This window comes from Bombina bombina, chromosome 8 (assembly GCF_027579735.1).
Source record: "Bombina bombina isolate aBomBom1 chromosome 8, aBomBom1.pri, whole genome shotgun sequence".
In the NCBI taxonomy this organism is placed as follows: Eukaryota; Metazoa; Chordata; class Amphibia; order Anura; family Bombinatoridae; genus Bombina; species Bombina bombina.
The window spans coordinates 19,554,495-19,580,960 of NC_069506.1; the positions used below are offsets into that span (position 1 = coordinate 19,554,495).

Here is a 26,466-nt window from a genome sequence, read left to right on the forward strand (position 1 = left end):
AAAATTTTGCGCCAAAAAAGTCCGCGCCAAAAAAGTCCGCGCCAAGAATGACGCAATAAAATGAAGCATTTTCTGCCCCCGCGAGCCTAACAGCCCACAGGGAAAAAGTCAAATTTTTGAAGGTAAGAAAAAATGATTGAAACAAATGCATTTATCCCAAATATGAAACTGACTGTCTGAAAAATAAGGAATGTTGAACATTCTGAGTCAAGGCAAATAAATGTTTGAATACATATATTAGAACTTTATAAACAAAGTGCCCAACCATAGCTTAGAGTGTCACAGAAAATAAGATTTACTTACCCCAGGACACTCATCTACATGTTTGTAGAAAGCCAAACCAGTACTGAAACGAGAATCAGCAGAGGTAATGGTATATATAAGAGTATATCGTCGATCTGAAAAGGGAGGTAAGAGATGAATCTCTACGACCGATAACAGAGAACCTATGAAATAGACCCCGTAGAAGGAGATCACTGCATTCAAATAGGCAATACTCTCCTCACATCCCTCTGACATTCACTGCACGCTGAGAGGAAAACCGGGCTCCAACTTGCTGCGGAGCGCATATCAACGTAGAATCTAGCACAAACTTACTTCACCACCTCCATCGGAGGCAAAGTTTGTAAAACTGAATTGTGGGTGTGGTGAGGGGTGTATTTATAGGCATTTTAAAGTTTTGGGAAACTTTGCCCCTCCTGGTAGGAATGTATATCCCATACGTCACTAGCTCATGGACTCTTGCTAATTACATGAAAGAAATAATATTTTATTTTATTACGATGACATCACTCATCGAGCCCACAAATGTGGGCCGTCTAATGGCTTTGCAAACCGCCAATCGTATCCCTGATTTTTGCATGTAATTAAAATAACTGATCCACATTTAACGCATGCGCAATACAATATACTTACTATCGAATGCGCATATCGATTGTCCTTGTCTTATTTAACATAGGATGGTGATGTAACCTGTGACGTTGGGCAAACTCGCGCATGCGCAGTTCGTCCTAAAGGCGCCATCTTTCAACTGCGGTTCTCAGCACGGATTGGGAATCCGTAACGGCTGACAAAGAAGTGGGTTTGGAAACATTTAATATTTAAAACATTGATATTTTACAAACGCTATTTAATACAGAAAGCATATTAGAAAAAAATAGATTTATATGTATACTCCTGTGTGATTAGCATTTGAATTCTGACTACAGTGTCCCTTAAGGCTTGGGACGTTTGAGGATTAAGAGATAAGGTTGGCTCAGAAACAAAAAGTCTGTTTTTATTTTTTAAAGTTCTCTCTACACATGAGGAAGAAAATTGTAAAGGCAACACAATTTGATTCTCCAAGCAAAGCAGGCATCTGTCCATAGGAGCAGAGTCCTGTACCATGATTGGGGGGAAAAAAAATTAATTGCAGAACTGTTGCTTTAATAAACAAAAAGGGCAATAGTGCGCTTCTATTTTGAACTTGCAAATTTAATATCCCCCACAAGAATATTTGTCAAAACAAAACCAAATTAAGTTATCAGGACACCTTTACACCCCAGTCTGTGACCGAGGTGCCTACCTGCCCCTAGGGATATCCGGACTGCAAGTAATGGTGCTGAAGACCGCTCCGATAATCTGCAATAGCGGAGCAGGAAGATAACGGGATCGGCTATAGAAGCTGCGCTACTGTAAAGCGCGCGCTTCAGGTCGGAAGGCAGAAAATAAAAAAAACGCCTGTAAAAAAAAAAAAGTCATTTTTTTTCTTTATTTCAGAACAGGTCCGACACATTAACATATTGCAGCTATAAGCGATCAAATCAAGCAATGTGCTCCAAAAAAGAAGCTCACTCTAACACTGTGAATTAAGCTCTCAACAGTAATCATGAGCCACCACAATAAGTTAACCCCTTTCCTCATAAAGGAGATTAACTCCTCTGTCTCACATATGTGTGCCTGCTCACTGCATAAAAATAATCCTGTAACAAGGATCCTAGTCCCAAATCTGTGCAGAGAGTTGATACTTAACTCCATCAGTGCCAGCCTCCCAGCCCCAGAAGACAAATGGCACTTACTCCGGCAGGAGGACAGCTCACAAAGCATGGAAAGATGCCAACTCCTTACAGAGCCCTGTGTAAAAAAGAAATAACAGAGTAAACCTACTCTAGCTTTCTGTACTAGGGCAGCAAAATGTTAGGAAAACGCAGCAAGGTTCACCTTACAAGTTCCTAACTGCTCTAAAGCCACCACTACTCTACTGAAGAGATTGATGTGGACTACAGCTATACCCAAAATCTTGCTTGTAGCGAAAGAATGCCAATTTTCTTCAGACACCAAAACTTCACCTCCTCCATTAACAGATGCAAAGAGAATGACTGGGGATTATGGGTAGGGGAGTGACACTTAACAGCTCTGCTGTGGTGCTCTTTGCCTCATCTGCTGGCCAGGAGTGATATTCCCACTAGTAATTGACGTTGTGGACTCTCCATATCTTGGAAAAGAAAAAGTCCAACTAATAAAAACTAAACCTGAGGAGGGGGAGACTAAAGACCTCCAACATCAAAAAGATTTGACCCTACCCAGAAGTGAACAGTTTACAAAAACAGAATTTATGTTTACCTGATAAATTTCTTTCTCCAACGGTGTGTCCGGTCCACGGCGTCATCCTTACTTGCGGGATATTCTCTTCCCCAACAGGAAATGGCAAAGAGCCCAGCAAAGCTGGTCACATGATCCCTCCTAGGCTCCGCCTACCCCAGTCATTCGACCGACGTTAAGGAGGAATAATTGCATAGGAGAAACCATATGGTACCGTGGTGACTGTAGTTAAAGAAAATAAAATATCAGACCTGATTAAAAAAACCAGGGCGGGCCGTGGACCGGACACACCGTTGGAGAAAGAAATTTATCAGGTAAACATAAATTCTGTTTTCTCCAACATAGGTGTGTCCGGTCCACGGCGTCATCCTTACTTGTGGGAACCAATACCAAAGCTTTAGGACACGGATGAAGGGAGGGAGCAAATCAGGTCACCTAAATGGAAGGCACCACGGCTTGCAAAACCTTTCTCCCAAAAATAGCCTCAGAAGAAGCAAAAGTATCAAACTTGTAAAATTTGGTAAAAGTGTGCAGAGAAGACCAAGTCGCTGCCCTACATATCTGATCAACAGAAGCCTCGTTCTTGAAGGCCCATGTGGAAGCCACAGCCCTAGTGGAATGAGCTGTGATTCTTTCGGGAGGCTGCCGTCCAGCAGTCTCGTAAGCCAATCTGATGATGCTTTTAATCCAAAAAGAGAGAGAGGTAGAAGTTGCTTTTTGACCTCTCCTTTTACCTGAATAAACAACAAACAAGGAAGATGTTTGTCTAAAATCCTTTGTAGCATCTAAATAGAATTTTAGAGCGCGAACAACATCCAAATTGTGCAACAAACGTTCCTTCTTTGAAACTGGTTTTGGACACAGAGAAGGTACGATAATCTCCTGGTTAATGTTTTTGTTAGAAACAACTTTTGGAAGAAAACCAGGTTTAGTACGTAAAACCACCTTATCTGCATGGAACACCAGATAAGGAGGAGAACACTGCAGAGCAGATAATTCTGAGACTCTTCTAGCAGAAGAAATCGCAACTAAAAACAAAACTTTCCAAGATAATAACTTAATATCAACGGAATGTAAGGGTTCAAACGGAACCCCCTGAAGAACTGAAAGAACTAAATTGAGACTCCAAGGAGGAGTCAAAGGTTTGTAAACAGGCTTGATTCTAACCAGAGCCTGAACAAAGGCTTGAACATCTGGCACAGCTGCCAGCTTTTTGTGAAGTAATACCGACAAGGCAGAAATCTGTCCCTTCAGGGAACTTGCAGATAATCCTTTTTCCAATCCTTCTTGAAGGAAGGATAGAATCCTAGGAATCTTAACCTTGTCCCAAGGGAATCCTTTAGATTCACACCAAGAGAAATATTTTTTCCAAATTTTGTGGTAAATCTTTCTAGTCACAGGCTTTCTGGCCTGAACAAGAGTATCGATCACAGAATCTGAGAATTCTCGCTTCTATAAAATCAAGCGTTCAATGTCCAAGCAGTCAGCTGGAGTGAAACCAGGTTCGGATGTTCGAACGGACCCTGAACAAGAAGGTCTCGTCTCAAAGGTAGCTTCCAAGGTGGAGCCGATGACATATTCACCAGATCTGCATACCAAGTCCTGCGTGGCCACGCAGGAGCTATCAAGATCACCGACGCCCTCTCCTGCTTGATCCTGGCTATCAGCCTGGGGATGAGAGGAAATGGCGGGAACACATAAGCTAGTTTGAAGGTCCAAGGTGCTACTAGTGCATCCACTAGAGCCGCCTTGGGATCCCTGGATCTGGCCCCGTAGCAAGGAACTTTGAAGTTCTGACGAGAGGCCATCAGATCCATGTCTGGAATGCCCCACAGGTGAGTGACTTGGGCAAAGATTTCCGGATGGAGTTCCCACTCCCCCGGATGCAATGTCTGCCGACTCAGAAAATCCGCTTCCCAATTTTCCACTCCTGGGATGTGGATAGCAGACAGGTGGCAGGAGTGAGACTCCGCCCAAAGAATAATTTTGGTTACTTCTTCCATCGCTAGGGAACTCCTTGTTCCCCCCTGATGGTTGATGTACGCAACAGTCGTCATGTTGTCTGATTGAAACCGTATGAACCTGGTCCTCGCAAGCTGGGGCCAGGCCTGGAGCGCATTGAATATCGCTCTCAGTTCCAGAATATTTATCGGTAGAAGAGATTCTTCCCGAGACCAAAGACCCTGAGCTTTCAGGGATCCCCAGACCGCGCCCCAGCCTATCAGACTGGCGTCGGTCGTGACAATGACCCACTCTGGTCTGTGGAACATCATCCCTTGAGACAGATTGTCCAGGGACAGCCACCAACGGAGTGAGTCTCTGGTCCTCTGATTTACTTGTATCTTCGGAGACAAGTCTGTATAGTCCCCATTCCACTGACTGAGCATGCACAGTTGTAATGGTCTTAGATGAATGCGCGCAAAAGGAACTATGTCCATCGCCGCCACCATCAACCCGATCACTTCCATGCACTGAGCTATGGAAGGAAGAGGAACGGAATGAAGTATCCGACAAGAGTCCAGAAGCTTTGTTTTTCTGGCCTCTGTTAGAAAGATCCTCATTTCTAAGGAGTCTATAATTGTTCCCAAGAAGGGAACCCTTGTTGACGGGGATAGAGAACTCTTTTCCACGTTCACTTTCCAGCCGTGAGATCTGAGAAAGGCCAGGACAATGTCCGTGTGAGCCTTTGCTTGAGGAAGGGACGACGCTTGAATCAGAATGTCGTCCAGGTAAGGTACTACTGCAATGCCCCTTGGTCTTAGCACCGCTAGAAGGGACCCTAGTACCTTTGTGAAAATCCTTGGAGCAGTGGCTAATCCGAAAGGAAGCGCCACGAACTGGTAATGTTTGTCCAGGAATGCAAACCTTAGGAACCGATGATGTTCCTTGTGGATAGGAATATGTAGATACGCATCCTTTAAATCCACCGTGGTCATAAATTGACCTTCCTGGATGGAAGGAAGGATAGTTCGAATGGTTTCCATCTTGAACGATGGGACCTTGAGAAATTTGTTTAAGATCTTGAGATCTAGGATTGGTCTGAACGTTCCCTCTTTTTTGGGAACTATGAACAGATTGGAGTAGAACCCCATCCCTTGTTCTCTTAATGGAACAGGATGAATCACTCCCATTTTTAACAGGTCTTCTACACAATGTAAGAACGCCTGTCTTTTTATGTGGTCTGAAGACAACTGCGACTTGTGGAACCTCCCCCTTGGGGGAAGTCCCTTGAATTCCAGAAGATAACCCTGGGAGACTATTTCTAGCGCCCAAGGATCCAGAACATCTCTTGCCCAAGCCTGAGCGAAGAGAGAGAGTCTGCCCCCCACCAGATCCGGTCCCGGATCGGGGGCCAATATTTCATGCTGTCTTGGTAGCAGTGGCAGGTTTCTTGGCCTGCTTTCCCTTGTTCCAGCCTTGCATTGGTCTCCAAGCTGGCTTGGCCTGAGAAGTATTACCCTCTTGCTTAGAGGACGTAGCACCTTGGGCTGGTCCGTTTTTACGAAAGGGACGAAAATTAGGTCTATTTTTTGCCTTGAAGGGCCGATCCTGAGGAAGGGCGTGGCCCTTACCCCCAGTGATATCAGAGATAATCTCTTTCAAGTCAGGACCAAACAGCGTTTTCCCCTTGAAAGGAATGTTTAGTAGCTTGTTCTTGGAAGACGCATCAGCCGACCAAGATTTCAACCAAAGCGCTCTGCGCGCCACAATAGCAAACCCAGAGTTCTTAGCCGCTAACTTAGCCAATTGCAAAGAGGCGTCTAGAGTGAAAGAATTAGCCAATTTGAGAGCATTGATTCTGTCCATAATCTCCTCATAAGGAGGAGAGTCACTATCGAGCACCTTAAGCAGTTCATCAAACCAGAAATATGCGGCTGTAGTGACAGGGACAATGCATGAAATGGGTTGTAGAAGGTAACCCTGCTGAACAAACATCTTTTTAAGCAAACCTTCTAATTTTTTATCCATAGGATCTTTGAAAGCACAACTATCCTCTATGGGAATAGTGGTGCGTTTGTTTAAAGTAGAAACCGCTCCCTCGACCTTGGGGACTGACTGCCATAAGTCCTTTCTGGGGTCGACCATAGGAAACAATTTTTTAAATATGGGGGGAGGGACGAAAGGAATACCGGGCCTTTCCCATTCTTTATTAACAATGTCCGCCACCCGCTTGGGTATAGGAAAAGCTTCTGGGAGCCCCGGCACCTCTAGGAACTTGTCCATTTTACATAGTTTCTCTGGGATGACTAAATTTTCACAATCATCCAGAGTGGATAATACCTCCTTAAGCAAAATGCGGAGATGTTCCAATTTAAATTTAAATGTAATCACATCAGATTCAGCCTGCTGAGAAATGTTCCCTAAATCAGTAATTTCTCCCTCAGACAAAACCTCCCTGGCCCCCTCAGATTGGGTTAGGGGCCCTTCAGAGATATTAATATCAGCGTCGTCATGCTCTTCAGTAACTAAAACAGAGCAGCCACGCTTACGCTGACAAGGGTTCATTTTGGCTAAAATGTTTTTGACAGAATTATCCATTACAGCCGTTAATTGTTGCATAGTAAGGAGTATTGGCGCGCTAGATGTACTAGGGGCCTCCTGAGTGGGCAAGACTCGTGTAGACGAAGGAGGGAATGATGCAGTACCATGCTTACTCCCCTCACTTGAGGAATCATCTTGGGCATCATTGTCATTATCACATAAATCACATTTATTTAAATGAATAGGAATTCTGGCTTCCCCACATTCAGAACACAGTCTATCTGGTAGTTCAGACATGTTAAACAGGCATAAACTTGATCAGAAAGTACAAAAAACGTTTTAAAATAAAACCGTTACTGTCACTTTAAATTTTAAACTGAACACACTTTATTACTGCAATTGCGAAAAAACATGAAGGAATTGTTCAAATTACACCAAATTTTCACCACAGCGTCTTAAAGCCTTGAAAATATTGCACACCAATTTTGGAAGCTTTAACCCTTAAAATAACGGAACCGGAGCCGTTTTAAGCTTTAAACCCCTTTACAGTCCCTGGTATCTGCTTTGCTGAGACCCAACCAAACCCAAAGGGGAATACGATACCAAATGACGCCTTCAGAAGTCTTTTATAAGTATCAGAGCTCCTCTCACATGCGACTGCATGCCATGCCTCTCAAAAACAAGTGCGCAACACCGGCGCGAAAATGAGACTCTGCCTATGCTTTGGGAAAGCCCCTAAAGAATAAGGTGTCTAAAACAGTGCCTGCCGATATTATTAATCAAAATACCCAGAATAAATGATTCCTCAAGGCTAAATAAGTGTTAATATCAATCGATTTAGCCCAAAAAAAGTCTACAGTTTAAATAAGCCCTTGTGAAGCCCTTATTTACAATCGTAATAAACATGGCTTACCGGATCCCATAGGGAAAATGACAGCTTCCAGCATTACATCGTCTTGTTAGAATGTGTCATACCTCAAGCAGCAAGAGACTGCAAACTGTTCCCCCAACTGAAGTTAATTGCTCTCAACAGTCCTGTGTGGAACAGCCATGGATTTTAGTTACGGTTGCTAAAATCATTTTCCTCATACAAACAGAATTCTTCATCTCTTTTCTGTTTCTGAGTAAATAGTACGTACCAGCACTATTTGAAAATAACAAACTCTTGATTGAATAATGAAAAACTACAGTTAAACACTAAAAAACTCTAAGCCATCTCCGTGGAGATGTTGCCTGTACAACGGCAAAGAGAATGACTGTGGTAGGCGGAGCCTAGGAGGGATCATGTGACCAGCTTTGCTGGGCTCTTTGCCATTTCCTGTTGGGGAAGAGAATATCCCGCAAGTAAGGATGACGCCGTGGACCGGACACACCTATGTTGGAGAAATAAGAAATTATTTTTATATGCCGTAGCAATAAAGCATAAGCAAGTAATTTTTAGTAGGCATGTACATTTGTACTATTTGTTAGGAAACTAATACCGAATATGGTCACCGCGACCATATTCAACATTAATTTCCTAATAGTCCAACTGCACATGCCTAATTTTTAGCACTCAGCAGTTAAACCTATAAAAACACTATTATAAACCTTGTCACAAACAAAGGATTGCTCATTGGACATATTTAAATTGGTGCGTGTTGAAAATTGTTAGGTTAAAAAAAAAAAAAAAACAAGTATAAAGCCCATTTAAAATGAAGACCACTAGGCACCTAGCTGTGCCTTATTTACCTTCAGATACAGGTCCTTGATAGTCTCCCCATGACACTCTAACAAGCTGCTATCTTGCTTGACCTTGTTCTGTATAATCCACACCATGTCCTCATTAAAAGTACACTAGAGTCAGAAGGGTTAGAGTTTAAAGGTTAGGTTATTATAGATGGTTATGGGTTTTCATTGAGTACATTTCTATATGGTTAATATTGTTAATTCAAAAAAGTCAAAATTACTTACTAAAGATTTATAATGACCTTCTTCTACAAGCTGACCTAAGGACAGGAGGTCACATGGAGTATGGTCACACTTCTCACTGGTTTCCTGGCTGGAGCACTACGAACAACAGTAAACTGGGTCACACAAATATACGCATAATATATATATGGAAATGAGCATGACAGTACACAACAGACTAAGTATATGGCTATATATTTTGCTAAATTTAGTCTTTACAAATAAATGTCTTCTAGGTTTTCTTATGCCTATATTCCATATAAGGTTTGAGATAAAATGAAAGGTACAGAAAATCTATTGGAATATATGCATTATAAAATGTCAGCAATTAAGCCCTGTATTAAAAACAAAAAAAAAAAAACATGAATACAAAAATAAGGGTTTCTATTAATTTAGCACTGTCATTTTGATAGTATAAACAATTTCTTCATTTACAGATAGTCTCCCACACTACTTTATTTTTCATTAAATGACAGGTGCAAACACTAAACACATCCTTCCTTTTGCTTAACGCTTTAGAATACATACCCTCTCTTCCTACAAATAACTACATATCACACAACAATAGTATATACTTTTTTTTTTGTTTTCCCCCTCCCATCTACACACCTTATACCACTAACATGAATCCAAATATGACCATACTGTTATTCATAACTCTTTACTCACTCCAATTTTGTTCCTATCATTACCACCATAAACACACACCTCAAACTGGAAAACACATTATCATACACCATGACCTGCTCTGTTGCTGTAACTTATCTGCTGAGTGCTGATGGAGGGTTATTATAAATAACCCTCCTACCCCCACCTCACAAAATTATAAAGTATCACATTCACAATATGGGCAAACAAAAATGATTTCCAAATTCCTTTTCCTTATGTTAGTTGCCCTTGCAAATGATGTAGAGTCTAACCCTAGTCCAGCAACAAATTCCATTCCTAGCCTTCCAGCTAAAAAAGGCCTCACCTTTGTGCACTGTAATATTCAGAGCTTACTACAAAAAAATCTATGCACTGCAAGCTTGGTGTTCACATTACAAGCCCAAAATCATTGTGATCTCTGAATCGTGGCTAACCGCAAAAATACCTGACTCTGCCATTGCAATACATGGGTAGTCATGCCATAGAAATGATAGAGCAAAGAGAGGAGGCGGCATTGTAATTTATGCTGACATTTCCATAAAGTACACCCCCTTACAAAAATATAGCTCTTCTGCCACCTTTGATTTCCTTTCTGGCAAAAACATTATTTATGTAAGAACTTACCTGATAAATTCATTTCTTTCATATTACATAAATTATGTTTTCTTTCATGTAATTGGCAACAGTACATGAGCTAGTGACATATGGGATATCAATACTCAAGATGTGGATCTTCCACTCAAGAGTCTCTAGAGAGGGAGGAAAAAAAAAAAAAAACAGCCATATTCCGCTGAAAAAATTAATCCACAACCCAAAAAAATAAGTTTATTTTCATTTTGAAAGAAAAAACTTAAATCAAAAGCAGAAGAATCAAACTGAAACAGCTGCCTGAAGAACTTTTCTACCAAAAACTGCTTCCGAAGAAACAAATACATCAAAATGGTAGAATTTAGTAAATGTATGCAAAGAGGACCAAGTTGCCGCTTTGCAAATCTGATCAACTGAAGCTTCATTCTTAAAAGCCCATGAAGTGGAGACTGATCTAGTAGAATGAGCTGTAATTCTCTGAGGCGGGGCCTGATCCAACTCCAAATAAGCTTGATGAATCAAAAGTTTCAACCAAGAAGCCAAGGAAATAGCAGAAGCCTTCTGATCTTTCCTAGGACCAGAAAATAAAACAAATAGACTGTAAGTGTTCCTGAAATTTTTAGTAGCTTCCACATAATATTTCAAAGCCCTTACCACATCCAAAGAATGTAAGGATCTCTCCAAAGAATTCTTAGGATTAGGACATAAGGAAGGAACAACAATTTCTCTACTAATGTTGTTAGAATTCACAACTTTAGGTAAAAATTGAAAAGAAGTCCGCAAAACTGCCTTATTCTGATGAAAAATCAGAAAAGGAGACTTGCAAGAAAGAGCAGATAACTCAGAAACTCTTCTAGCAGAAGAGATAGCCAAAAGGAACAACACTTTCCAAGAAAGTAGTTTAATGTCCAAAGAATGCATAGGTTCAAATGGAGAAGCCTGTAAAGCCTTCAGAACCAAATTAAGACTCCAAGGAGGAGAAATTGACTTAATGACAGGCTTAATACGAATTAAAGCCTGTACAAAACAGTGTATATCAGGAAGTATAGCAATCTTTCTGTGAAATAAAACAGACAGAGCAGAGATTTGTCCTTTCAAGGAACTTGCAGACAAACCCTTATCCAAACTATCCTGAAGAAACTGTAAAATTCTAGGAATTCTAAAAGAATGCCAGGATAATTTATGAGAAGAACACCATGAAATGTAAGTCTTCCTAACTCAATAATAAATCTTTCTAGAAACAGATTTACGAGTTTGTAACATAGTATTAATCACTGAGTCAGAGAAACCTCTATGACTTAGAACTAAGCGTTCAATTTCCATACCTTCACATTTAATGATTTGAGATCTTGATGGAAAAACGGACCTTGAGAGAGTAGGTCCGGCCGTAACGGAAGTGGCTAAGGCGGGCAACTGGACATCCGAAACAGATCCGCATACCAAAACCTGTGTGGCCATGCTGGAGCGACCAGCAACACAAAAGACTGTTCCATGGTGATTTTAGAGATCACTCTTGGAAGAAGAACTAGAGGCGGGAAGATGTAAGCAGGATGATAACACCAAGGAAGTGTCAACGCATCCACTGCTTCCGCCTGAACATCCCTGGACCTGGATAGATATCTGGGAAGTTTCTTGTTTAGATGAGAGGCCATGAGCTCTCTCTCTGGAAGACCCCACATCTGAACAATCTGAGAAAACACATCTGGATGGAGAGACCACTCCCCTGGATGTAAAGTCTGGCGGCTGAGATAATCCGCCTCCCAATTGTCTACACCTGGGATATGCACCGCAGATATTAGACAGGAGCTGGATTCCGCCCAAGCAAGTATCCAAGATACTTCTTTCATAGCTTGGGGACTGTGAGTCTCACCCCTGATGATTGACATAAGCCACAGTTGTGATATTGTCTGTCTGAAAACAAATGAATGGTTCTCTCTTTAGCAGAGGCCAGAACTGAAGAGCCCTGAGAATTGCACGGAGTTCTAAAATATTTATTGGTAATCTCGCCTCTTGAGATTTCCAAACCCCTTGTGCTGTCAGAGATCCCCAAACAGCTCCCCAACCTGAAAAACTCGCATCTGTTGAGATCACAGTGCAGGTTGGCCGAACAAAAGAAGCCCCTTGAACCAAACGATGGTGATCTATCCACCATGTCAGAGTGTCGTACATTGGGATTCAAGGATATTAATTGTGATATCTTTGTATAATCCCTGCACCATTGATTCAGCATACAAAGCTGTAGAGGTCTCATGTGAAAACGAGCAAAGGGGATTGTGTCCAATGCTGCAGTCTTGAGACCTAAAACTTCCATGCACATAGAACCGTATCCCCACTACCTGCCCACTCGACCCTAGCCCTTCCCATCTAATTCCCTCCCTATCTTCCACCCTCACTCCTGCTCTTACCCACATCTTCAACCTATCTCTCTCTACCGGCTCATTCCCATCTTCTTTCAAACACACAAAAGTCACTCCCATACTCAAAAAACCCTCCCTCGACCCTAATTCTCCTGAAAGCTACCGCCCCATATCACTGCTTCCACTAACATCAAAACTCCTTGAAAAATTAGTTTACAATCGCCTAACCCACTTCCTGTCCGCCAACTCCTTGCTTGACCCACTGCAATCCGGATTCCGCCCAAAACACTCAACTGAGACTGCCCTTACCAAGGTCACAAATGATCTTCTCTCTGCTAAAAATATTGGCCACTACTCTATACTCTTCTTACTTGACCTCTCAGCTGCCTTCGACACAGTTGACCACCCCCTCCTCCTACAGACCCTTAGCTCTTTTGGCCTCTGTGACACTGCTCTTTCCTGGATTCACTCCTATCTTTCTCACAGGTCTTTTTCTGTGTCACTTGCCGGCGACTCCTCCTCTCCTATGCCTCTGTCTGTTGAAGTACCTCAAGGATCTGTTCTGGGTCCTCTACTCTTCTCCATCTATACTTCTTCGCTAGGTAAACTTATCAATAGTTATGGTTTCAAATATCACCTCTATGCTGATGACACCCAGATCTACCTTTCCACCCCTGCTCTCTCTCCCTCTGTCCTCTCTCATGTCAGCAACTGCTTATCTGGTATTTCTTCCTGGATGGCCTCTCACCACCTAAAGATTAACATGTCCAAGACTGAGCTCCTTCTTATCCCCCCCTCAAGCTCTACGCCGACTTCTGACTTCTCTATCCCTGTTGACGGCATCACCATTTCCCCATCACCCCAAGTCCGCTGCCTCGGAGTCACACTTGACTCAAACTTATCCTTCATCCCCCATATCCAATTGCTTTCTACATCCTGCCGCAATCATCTACGCAATATTTCTAAAATTCGCCCTTTTCTGAGCGCTGACACAACAAAGCAAATAATCCACTCCCTTGGTATCTCCCGACTTGACTACTGCAACAACCTACTCGCTGGCCTTCCTCTTTCCCGCCTCTCCCCCCTTCAATCCATCCTAAATGCCTCTGCCAGGCTGATCCACCTTTCCCGTCGAACTGTATCTGCTGCACCTCTCTGTGAGTCCCTTCATTGGCTCCCCATTCACAGCAGAATTAAATTCAAAATTCTCACCCTTACATACAAAACTCTCACCAACGCAGCTCCCCTCTACCTATCCTCTCTAATACACAAGTATACTCCAGCCCGTCCACTAAGATCCAACAATGACCTGCTCCTTGCATCCGCAACTATCACCTCCTCTCATGCTAGACTGCAGGACTTCTCTCGTGCAGCACCTACCCTCTGGAACACTCTCCCTCGTGCTGTCAGCCTTTGCCCTAATCTTTCTTCCTTTAAATGCTCCCTGAAGACTTTTCTGTTCAGAGAAGCCTACCACTCAACTCAATAATAAATTCATTTCACTTACCTAATATTTCCCTCATCTAACTCTGTATTAACATCCTTCTCAATCTTGCAGTCCTCACCTCCTATTTCCCAACCTTCTACCCTTCTAGATTGTAAATTCCCACGGGAATAGGGCCCTCAATCCCTCCTGTATGTGTTTGTAAATTTTGTCCTGTATCTTACAAGTCTTGTATTGTTTTATTTAAATGAATTGTATCCATGGACAGCGCTGCGGAATATGTTGGCGCTTAATAAAGTATAATAATAATAATAATAATAGAACAACAAACAGAAACAGATGCGCCACATGGCCCAATATTGTAGGTTCCAGATGATTAATATATATGATAAATAAATGCCCTCACATATATTAAAGCACCTCAGATGGTGCTAATGACACAGTCTGGAATCTATAACAGTCACCCAGCAGACCGACCTCCTGGGATAGTACAGAATCTGTATAAAGAGATATAAAAACACAAAGAGCCTATATGGCCTAGTATTGTTTGGCTTGAGTTGTCAGCAACCAAAAAAATATGAAGTTTAAACTCACATTTGATGTAGCATCTCCAATGATGCTAAAGAGGCAAGCTGGGATCAATTCAGTCACCCAACAGACTTAGTACCAAGGCATACAGGATACAGCAGTCCTCCTGACTTTTCTATAGGCCAATAAGGTCCTCAAAAATAACCAAATCTCAGGCAGCAAGTGTTTTATAAAAAGTTAAAATCACTTTAATATAAAGTTAAAATAATTGCGACGCGTTTCTCAGTCTAAGACTGTTTCATCAGGCATAATAAAATAGTTTACAAACACTTGCTTTATATACCTAAACAAACCAATTACCATAATTGATAACACTTGTTGTGGGAGTGATCTATGACAATCATTAGTACCATAGCAACAAATAAGCTTTGACAACAAAAATACAAATAATTTGTATGTTTTAAAACAACAAATACAAATACACATTATATAACATGTAACAGGTAGAGTGATCAAAAATATTTGGGAGTGAATGTTAGTCATTGTATGAGAGAAACAAATCACAAATGTTTTTAATAAATTGTATGTTTTTCTATTTCTTTCTAATGACAGACAGATCCTAACTAAAATTAACCCATAAATCTATTGTATACTTTCACTTCCTCATTGGTAAATAGCGGTACTCATAAGTGTAGTGCACTTTTATTTACAATTCCTATTTGGTAATCACTTGCTATGTATTCTAAAGTATGTTTAAACGTCAGAATGTCAAATATCTAGAATTGGTGCGCCTATCACTAACGGTTCCGTGATGTGATCTATTCTTATTTTATGATGGTTCATATTAGGCGATCACTTACTTTGTTTTAATAACATATTTGGACATCTGAGTGGCGTCCGTATAGACTTGTGCACATGTCACTGACGTTGCCAATGATGCGCTAACACCTATTCGGCTAGACCCTGAGCGCAGGTTGGAACTGGTGTGTGATTGGGTGTTGTGAGCATGTCAGTTAAAGCTGGCTAGTTGATATGATTGGTCAAGGGGCGTGGATTTACCCGATGGTTTAATGAACGTGTCAGTAAAGCTGTATTATGAGCGTGTTAATAAAGCTGTATTGTGAGCTTGTCAGTAAAGCTGGCTAAACGATATGATTGGTCAAGGGGCGTAAATTTACCCAATAGTTTTGTGAGCGTGTCAGTAATGTTGGCTAGATAATATTACTATAATTGATCAAAAGGGTGTAGATTTACCTTATAGTTACCATTCACTCACGTCATATTAAACGTAGCTAAGAACAAAAAATGAATACCCATTTAGAATGCCATATGTTGTACACTAGTCATATTTAGAGTGATTGGTCTTAAAACCCTCTCATACTCTCGTGGGGGCCAATTCACAGTACTATACCACCCATCAACATCTTTTAGTATTTTCTCTGTTATCTTAAATTATATGTCCATTAATTGCAGTATGTTAAGATTGTATCTCATGATGTCCCTATAAGAGGTATATGTCTAACTGCTCTATTGAGTAAATAGTATCACATGAAGTCCCTATATATGTCTATCTGCTCTATTGTGGAAATAATTATATAAAGAATAATTAATATTAATTAAGATAATATGTGTATAGTGAATATGTGGATATAGACTATTACTATAATGTGTTAATCAGACCACTGATATACTAGAATTAAACTAAATATTAAAAGACGCCACCATATGTGCATACTTCAATGCCATCATAGAAATATGACATTCTTGATATATAAACGTGTGAAAAATTACATTATACTACATAAATGGCAATCTGATAAACACCATTAAACCTATGCCAGGCAGTGTGAATAAATGCTATAGAGGACTATCAGATAGTGTCTAGAGACCTGAAACCAGGTATATAATTAATAATAAAGTTAAAGATGAGGGGAAAGGAAGAGGAAAAATTAATATAATTAATTTGGTGTAAATCCTTAAAACTTCTGGTTTGACAAAGGTGATGAATTGTGGTAGATTAGTAGTGAAAAATGTTTAGTGAATGATATAGATCTTCCTTTGGAAGTGAAAGATATGTGCTGCTCCAAAATCTTCTGATATATTTCTATTTATATTTGGATATCGTGATGGCCCTATATATTGTTAATGGATACATTATAATAAAGTCATAAGTGATATGAATGAAAAGTTTAATATGTTGGATTAGTGATATGTGATGTGTGTAATAAAGATAGTCTCTGATAGTATGATGTGTAGGTGAGATCTTTGGTACCTAATATAAGTGGTATAATGCATAGAGACTCCAATATTGTGAATATGATTAAACTTACATGATAAAAGTTGGGGTTCATCAGAGGTCAAAAGCTGCTAAATCTACGCATTCATTCAGACCCTAAGGAACTAAAGTGTGTAACTTATGTATCCAAAAAGTTTCTATACGGCTTAGGGTGAGCATAGGGTTATGACTATTTTGTGATACTTGTTCTATGGGTAATATATGGATTGTTTTAGAGCTACCTTTATGTGCATACGCACAATGTCTCGATAAGCTAGGTTTTAAAAATTTCCTTTTTAATATTATATTTGTGCTCACTCCATCGCCTATTGATGTTTCGAGAGGTACGCCCCACATATTGAACTCCACAGGTACAGCCAATTAGGTATATTACATACTTTGATTCGCATGAAAGTCTTTTGGTGATCTTAAATTGTTCACCCGTTTGATAGGAACAAAAAGTGTTAGTCCCACTTTTTACCACTTTGCACATACTGCACCTTGATTTTAAACATTTAAAGACTCCATTCTTGGGCAAAAAGTTGCCCCAAAAAGTCCTATTTGGACCTGCAATCAGATTCTGTTGAGATATCTTATCTCTCACTATCTTACTCGGGGCTAATTTGTTCTTAAGTGTAGGAGCTCTCCTATACACCATTCTTGGTTTAGTGGAAATATAATTTTTAAGGAATGGATCATCACATACGATAGGCCAATGTTTCAATATCATTAATTTCACGATATTGACTACTATAACCCGTGATGAATAGTGGTGTTTTAAAATTCTCATTATCTCGTTCTCTGTTAGTATTGTACTTATTTTTGTCTTGTGACAGATATTTATTTCTATCACCGTGAAGAGCTCTAAGGTAACCTTTCTGCACCATATCAAGGGGATAGCCCTTTTCTATAAATCTATTTTTAAGAATCACAGACTGTTTCTTATAGCTTTCTATTGTGCTGCAATTGCGTCGGATTGGTCTGAACTGCCCATAGGGTACGTTCTTCTTCCAGCAATGATAGTGGTTGCTGCTGGAATTTAGAAAGCTATTACAGTCTACCTTTTTGAAAAAGGTTTCCGACATGATATCGCCAGTTGCAGAAAAATACAAAAGTAGATCCAAATATTCAATCATATTAGGCTGAATATTGCTTGTAAATTCCAAATCAAATTCATTAGAATTTAAAGAGTTAGTATATATTAGAGCTTCCTCATATGAGCCTCTGAACAAAAAGATCAGATCATCTATGTAACGGCCATATTACACCAGACTCGCACCCATAGGAGATCCATATACATGAGTCTCCTTAAATTTGCCCATGTATAAGTTGGCAAAACTGGGTGCGAATCTGGTGCCCATGGCCGTCCCCTTAACCTGAAGGTAATATTGGCCCTGGTATAGAAAATAGTTATGGTGCAAAATGAAATGAATTATCTCATTAATAAATTGTTGTTGTTTTACAGGCATGTAAATGTCAGATGCTAAATATGACTGAATCGCTCTCATCAGATGCTAAATATGACTGAATCGCCCTCATCAGATGCTAAATATGACTGAATCGCCTTCAGCCACTGAAGGGAATGACAGACTGAAGGTGCTGGCATGCTGCAACCAATTTTAAACGTCTCTTGTCTGTTAGAGACAGAGTCATGGACACTGAATCTATCTGGAAGCCTAAAAAGGTGACCCTTGTCTGAGGAATCAAGAAACTTTTTGGTAAATTGATCCTCCAACCATGTTTCCGAAGAAACAACACTAGTTGATTCGTGTGAGATTCTGCAGTACGTAAAGACTGAGCTAGTACCAAAATATCGTCCAAATAAGGAAACACCGCAATACCCTGTTCTCTGATTACAGATAGTAGGGCACCCAGAACCTTTGAAAAGATTCTTGGAGCTGTTGCTAGGCCAAATGGAAGAGCAACACATTGGTAATGCTTGTCTAGAAAAGGAGAATCTAAGAAACTGATAGTGTTCTGGATGAATCGGAATATGAAGGTATGCATCCTGCTAGTCTATTGTGGACATATGTCCTCGCTGAACAAAAGGCAGAATAGTCCTTATAGTTACTTTCTTGAAAGTTGGTACTCTTACATAACGATTCAAAATTTTCAGATCCAGAACTGGTCTGAATACATTTTCTTTCTTTGGTACAATGAACAGGTTTGAATAAAACCCCAAACCTTGTTCCTGAGGAGGAACTGGCGTGATTACCCCTGAAGACTCCAGGTCTGAAACACACTTCAGAAAAGCCTGAGCTTTTACTGGATTTTCAGGGATGCTTGAGAGAAAACAAATCTTCTCACAGGAGGTCTTACTCTGAATCCTATTCAATACCCTTGAGAGACAATGCTCTGAATCCAATGATTTTGGACAGATTTTATCCAAAAATCCTTGAAAAACCTTAATCTGCCCCCTACCAGCTGAGCTGGAATGAGGGACGCACCTTCATGCAGACTTAGGGGCTGACTTTGGTTTCCTAAATGGCTTGGATTTATTCCAATTTGAGGAAGGCTTCCAATTGGAAGCAGATTCCTTGGGGGGAGGATTGAGTTTTTGTTCCTTATTCTGACGAAAGGAACGAAAACGGTTAGAAGCCTTAGATTTACCCTTAGGTTTTTTTTATCCTGAGGCAAAAAAAAACATAATTTATGTAAGAATTTACCTGATAAATTCATTTCTTTCATATTAGCAAGAGTCCATGAGCTAGTGACGTATGGGATATACATTCCTACCAGGAGGGGCAAAGTTTCCCAAACCTCAAAATGCCTATAAATACACCCCTCACCACACCCACAAATCAGTTTAACGCATAGCCAAGAAGTGGGGTGATAAGACAAAAGTGTGAAAGCATAAAAAATAAGGAATTGGAATAATTGTGCTTTATACAAAAAATCATAACCACCACAAAAAGGGTGGGCCTCATGGACTCTTGCTAATATGAAAGAAATTAATTTATCAGGTAAGTTCTTACATAAATTATGTTTTCTTTCATGTAATTAGCAAGAGTCCATGAGCTAGTGACGTATGGGATAATGACTACCCAAGATGTGGATCTTCCACGCAAGAGTCACTAGAGAGGGAGGGATAAAATAAAGACAGCCAATTCCGCTGAAAATAATCCACACCCAAAATAAAGTTTAAATCTTATAATGAAAAAAACTGAAATTATAAGCAGAATAATCAAACTGAAACAGCTGCCTGAAGTACTTTTCTACCAAAAACTGCTTCAGAAGAAGAAAACACATCAAAATGGTAGAATTTAGTAAAAGTATGCAAAGAAGACCAAGTTGCTGCTTTGCAAATCTGATCAACCAAAGCTTCATTCCTAAACGCCCAGGAAGTAGAAACTGACCTAGTAGAATGAGCTGTAATCCTTTGAGGCGGAGTTTTACCCGACTCGACATAAGCATGATGAATTAAAGATTTCAACCAAGATGCCAAAGAAATGGCAGAGGCCTTCTGACCTTTCCTAGAACCAGAAAAGATAACAAATAGACTAGAAGTCTTTCAGAAATTCTTAGTAGCTTCAACATAATATTTCAAAGCTCTAACTACATCCAAAGAATGCCATGATCTCTCCTTAGAATTCTTAGGATTAGGACACAATGAAGGAACCACAATTTCTCTACTAATGTTGTTAGAATTCACAACCTTAGGTAAAAATTTAAAAGAAGTTCGCAACACCGCCTTATACTGATGAAAAATCAGAAAAGGAGACTCACAAGAAAGAGCAGATAATTCAGAAACTCTTCTAGCAGAAGAGATGGCCAAAAGAAACAAAACTTTCCAAGAAAGTAATTTAATGTCCAATGAATGCATAGGTTCAAACGGAGGAGCTTGAAGAGCCCCCAGAACCAAATTCAAACTCCAAGGAGGAGAAATTGACTTAACAGGTTTTATATGAACCAAAACTTGTACAAAACAATGAATATCAGGAAGATTAACAATCGTTCTGTGAAAAAGAACAGAAAGAGCAGAGATTTGTCCTTTCAAGGAACTTGCAGACAAACCTTTATCCAAACCATCCTGAAGAAACTGTAAAATTCTCGGAATTCTAAAAGAATGCCAGGAAAAATGATGAGAAAGACACCAAGAAATGTAAGTCTTCCAGACTCGATAATATATCTTCCTAGATACAGATTTACGAGCCTGTAACATAGTATTAATCACAGAGTCAGAGAAACCTCTTTGACTAAGCATCAAGCGTTCAATCTCCATACCTTTAAATTTAAGGATTTGAGATCCTGATGGTAAAAAGGACCTTGCGACAGAAGGTCCGGTCTTAACGGAAGAGTCCACGGTTGGCAAGAGGCCATCCGGACAAGATCCGCATACCAAAACCTGTGAGGCCATGCTGGAGCCACCAGCAGAACAAACTAGCTTTCCTTCAGAATCTTGGAGATCACTTTTGGAAGAAGAACTAGAGGCGGAAAGATATAGGCAGGATGATACTTCCAAGGAAGTGACAATGCATCCACTGCTTCCGCCTGAGGATCCCTGGATCTGGACAGATACCTGGGAAGTTTCTTGTTTAGATGAGAAGCCATCAGATCTATTTCTGGAAGTCCCCACATTTGAACAATCTGAAGAAATACCTCTGGGTGAAGAGACCATTCGCCCGGATGTAACGTTTGGCGACTGAGATAATCCGCTTCCCAATTGTCTATACCTGGGATATGAACCGCAGAAATTAGACAGGAGCTGGATTCCGCCCATACCAGTATTCGAGATACTTCTTTCATAGCCAGAGGACTGTGAGTCCCTCCTTGATGATTGATATATGCCACAGTTGTGACATTGTCTGTCTGAAAACAAATTAACGATTCTCTCTTTAGAAGAGGCCATGACTGAAGAGCTCTGAAAATTGCACGGAGTTCCAAAATATTTATTGGTAATCTCATCTCCTGAGATTCCCAAACCCCTTGTGCTGTCAGAGACCCCCATACAGCTCCCCAACCTGTCAGACTTGCATCTGTTGAAATTACAGTCCAGGTCGGAAGAACAAAAGAAGCCCCCTGAACTAAACGATGGTGATCTGTCCACCACGTCAGAGAGTGTCGTACAATCGGTTTTAAAGATATTAATTGAGATATCTTTGTGTAATCCCTGCACCACTGATTCAGCATACATAGCTGAAGAGGTCGCATGTGAAAACGAGCAAAGGGGATCGCGTCCGATGCAGCAGTCATAAGACCTAGAATTTCCATGCATAAGGCTACCGAAGGGAATGATTGAGACTGAAGGTTTCGACAAGCTGAAACCAATTTTAGACGTCTCTTGTCTGTCAGAGACAGAGTCATGGACATTGAATCTATCTGGAAACCTAAAAAGGTTACCCTTGTCTGAGGAATCAATGAACTTTTTGGTAAATTGATCCTCCAACCATGTTCTCGAAGAAACAATACAAGTCGATTCGTATGAGATTCTGCAAAATGTGAAGACTGAGCAAGTACCAAGATATCGTCCAAATAAGGAAATACCACAATACCCTGTTCTCTGATTACAGAGAGAAGGGCACCGAGAACCTTTGTAAAAATCCTTGGAGCTGTTGCTAGGTCAAACGGCAGAGCCACAAACTGGTAATGCTTGTCTAGGAAAGAGAATCTCAGAAACTGATAGTGATCTGGATGAATCGGAATATGCAGATATGCATCCTGTAAATCTATTGTGGACATATAATGCCCTTGCTGAACAAAAGGCAGAATAGTCCTTATAGTTACCATTTTGAATGTTGGTATCCTTACATAATGATTCAATATTTTTAAATCCAGAACTGGTCTGAAGGAATTCTCCTTCTTTGGTACAATGAAAAGATTTGAGTAAAACCCCAGCCCCTGTTCCAGAATTGGAACTGGCATAATTACTCCAGCCAACTCTAGATCTGAAACACATTTCAGAAATGCTTGAGCCTTCACTGGATTTACTGGGACACGGGAAAGAAAAAATCTTCTTGCAGGATGCCTTATCTTGAAGCCTATTCTGTACCCTTGTGAAACAATGTTCTGAATCAAAAGATTGTGAATCGAATTGATCCAAATTTCTTTGAAAAATCGTAATCTGCCCCCTACCAGCTGAGCTGGAATGAGGGCCGCACCTTCATGTTGACTTAGGAGCTGGCTTTGGCTTTCTAAAAGGCTTGGATTTATGCCAGACTGGAGATGGTTTCCAAACTGATACTGCTCCTGTAGGGGAAGGATCAGGCTTTTGTTCCTTATTGTGACGAAAGGAACGAAAACGATTAGTAGACCTAAATTTACCTTTAGATTTTTTATCCTGTGGTAAAAAAACATAATTTATGTAAGAACTTACCTGATAAATTCATTTCTTTCATATTAGCAAGAGTCCATGAGCTAGTGACGTATGGGATATACATTCCTACCAGGAGGGGCAAAGTTTTCCAAACCTCAAAATGCCTATAAATACACCCCTCACCACACCCACAAATCAGTTTAACGCATAGCCAAGAAGTGGGGTGATAAGACAAAAGTGCGAAAGCATAAAAAATAAGGAATTGGAATAATTGTGCTTTATACAAAAAAATCATAACCACCACAAAAAAGGGTGGGCCTCATGGACTCTTGCTAATATGAAAGAAATGAATTTATCAGGTAAGTTCTTACATAAATTATGTTTTCTTTCATGTAATTAGCAAGAGTCCATGAGCTAGTGACGTATGGGATAATGAATACCCAAGATGTGGATCTTCCACGCAAGAGTCACTAGAGAGGGAGGGATAAAAAAAAGACAGCCAATTCCGCTGAAAATAATCCACACCCAAAATAAAGTTTAAATCTTATAATGAAAAAAACTGAAATTATAAGCAGAAGAATCAAACTGAAACAGCTGCCTGAAGTACTTTTCTACCAAACACTGCTTCAGAAGATGAAAACACATCAAAATGGTAGAATTTAGTAAAAGTATGCAAAGAAGACCAAGTTGCTGCTTTGAAAATCTGAACAACCGAAGCTTCATTCCTAAACGCCCAGGAAGTAGAAACTGACCTAGTAAAATGAGCTGTAATCCTTTGAGGCGGAGTTTTACCCAACTCGACATAAGCATGATGAATCAAAGACTTTAACCAAAACGCCAAAGAAATGGCAGAGGCCTTCTGACCTTCCTAGAACCGGAAAAGATAACAAATAGACTAGAAGTCTTTCGGAAATTTTAGTAGCTTCAACATAATATTTCAAAGCTCTAACTACATCCAAAGAATGCAACGATCTTTCCTTAGAATTCTTAGGATTAGAACACAATGAAGGAACCACAATTTCTCTACTAATGTTGTTAGAATTCACAACCTTAGGAAAAAATTTAAAAGAAGTTCGCAACACCGCCTTATCCTGATGAAAAATCAGAAAAGGAGACTCACAAGAAAAAGCAGATAAATCAGAAACTCTTCTAGCAGAAGAGATGGCCAAAAGAAACAAAACTTTCCAAGAAAGTAATTTAATGTCCAGCGAATGCATAGGTTCAAACGGAGGAGCTTGAAGAGCCCCCAGAATCAAATTCAAACTCCAAGGAGGAGAAAATTGACTTAATAACAGGTTTTATACGAACCAAAGCTTGTACAAAACAATGAATATCAGGAAGATTAGCAATCTTTCTGTGAAAAAGAACAGAAAGAGCAGAGATTTGTCCTTTCAAGGAACTTGCAGACAAACCTTTATCCAAACCATCCTGAAGAAACTGTAAAATTCTAGGAATTCTAAAAGAATGCCAAGAAAAAAGATGAGAAAAACACCAAGAAATGTAAATCTTCCAGACTCGATAATATATCTTCCTAGATACAGATTTACGAGCCTGTAACATAGTATTAATCAAAGAGTCAGAGAAACCTCTATGACTGAGAATGAAGCGTTCAATCTCCATACCTTCAAATTTAAGGATTTGAGATCCTGATGGAAAAAAGGACCTTGTGATAGAAGGTCTGGTCTTAACGGAAGAGTCCACGGTTGGCAAGAGGCCATCCGGACAAGATCCGCATACCAAAACCTGTGAGACCATGCTGGAGCCACCAGCAGAACAAACGAGCACTCCTTAGAATCTTGGAAGAAGAACTAGAGGCGGAAAGATATAGGCAGGATGATACTTCCAAGAAGTGACAATGCATCCACTGCCTCCGCCTGAGGATCCCTGGACCTGGACAGATACCTGTGAAGCTTCTTGTTTAGATGAGAAGCCATCAGATCTATTTCTGGAAGTCCCCACATTTGAACAATCTGAAGAAATACCTCTGGGTGAAGAGACCATTCGCCCGAATGTAACGATTGGCGACTGAGATAATCCGCTTCCCAATTTGTCTATACCTGGGATATGAACCGCAGAAATTAGACAGGAGCTGGATTCCGCCCATACCAGAATTCGAGATACTTCTTTCATAGCCAGAGGACTGTGAGTCCCTCATTGATGACTGACATATGCCACAGTTGTGACATTGTCCATCTGAAAACAAATGAACGACTCTCTCTTTAGAAAAGGCCATGACTGAAGAGCTCTGAAAATCGCACAGAGTTCCAAAATATTGATTGGTAATCTCACCTCCTGAGATTCCCAAACCCCTTGTGCTGTCAGAGACCCCCAAACAGCTCCCCAACCTGTCAGACTTGCATCTGTTGAAATCACAGTCCAGGTTGGAAGAACAAAAGAAGCCCCCTGAACTAAACGATGGTGGTCTGTCCACCACGTCAGAGAGTGTCGTACAATCGGTTTTAAAGATATTGAGATATCTTTGTATAATCCCTGCACCACTGGTTCAGCATACAAAGCTGAAGAGGTCGCATGTGAAAACGAGCAAAGGGGACCGCGTCCAATGCAGCAGTCATAAGACCTAGAATTTCCATGCATAAGGCTACCGAAGGGAAAGATTGAGACTGAAGGTTTCGACAAGCTGAAACCAATTTCAGACGTCTCTTGTCCGTCAGAGACAGAGTCAAGGACACTGAATCTATCAGGAAACCTAAAAAGGTTACCCTTGTCTGAGGAATCAACGAACTTTTTGGTAAATTGATCTTCCAACCATGTTCTAGAAGAAACAACACTCATAAAAGACTGGAAAGGTGCTTTCTAGTGAAAATGAGCACAGGGAATTGAATCCAATACTGTGGCCATAAGACCTAAAACTTCTATGCATAAATAGCAACTGAAGCAAATAATAGAGACTAAAGGTACCGACAGACGGAACCCAATAGAATTATCCCTTGTCTGATAGAGACAAAGACAGTGACAAACTATCTGGAAACCTAAAAAAGGTGACCCTTGTGTGAGGAATCAAGAGCTTTTGAAAAAAAGATCCTCTAACTATGTCCTGAAGAGCAAGTGAATCATATGAGATTCCGCATCCTCAGAAAATAATCTGAATGAAAACAGAAAAATAAAAATATGCATTTATTGTATCTAATGAAAACAAATAATGCTATCAATGACCATAAAAAGGCAAAATAGTTTGAATAAAACTCCAAACCCGGTTCCTAAAAAAAAAACTGGAAGAAATACCCCAGAAGATTCCAGGTCTGAGCAGCGCTTGAACCCCATGGGTGCCCAGCCATGCTTCAACAGTACCCAAAAAATATAGGACAGTGTTAGCCTTACTGGAATAAAATCAAATAAATTT

General features: G+C 40.3%; 1 protein-coding gene across 2 annotated transcripts in view; it reads right to left on the reverse strand.

Annotated features, from left to right (window-relative positions):
- KMT2B (lysine methyltransferase 2B) overlaps window positions 1-26,466 on the reverse strand; it is a 559,096-nt gene that overhangs the window by 287,497 nt on the left and 245,133 nt on the right. For both annotated transcript variants that reach the window (XM_053690169.1, XM_053690168.1), the window contains exons 17-18: window positions 9,016-9,111; window positions 8,794-8,898 (exon numbers count right to left, since the gene is read on the reverse strand). In XM_053690169.1, coding sequence (XP_053546144.1) covers window positions 8,794-8,898; window positions 9,016-9,111 — 201 coding nt within the window. The remainder of the gene's footprint in view (window positions 1-8,793; window positions 8,899-9,015; window positions 9,112-26,466) is intronic.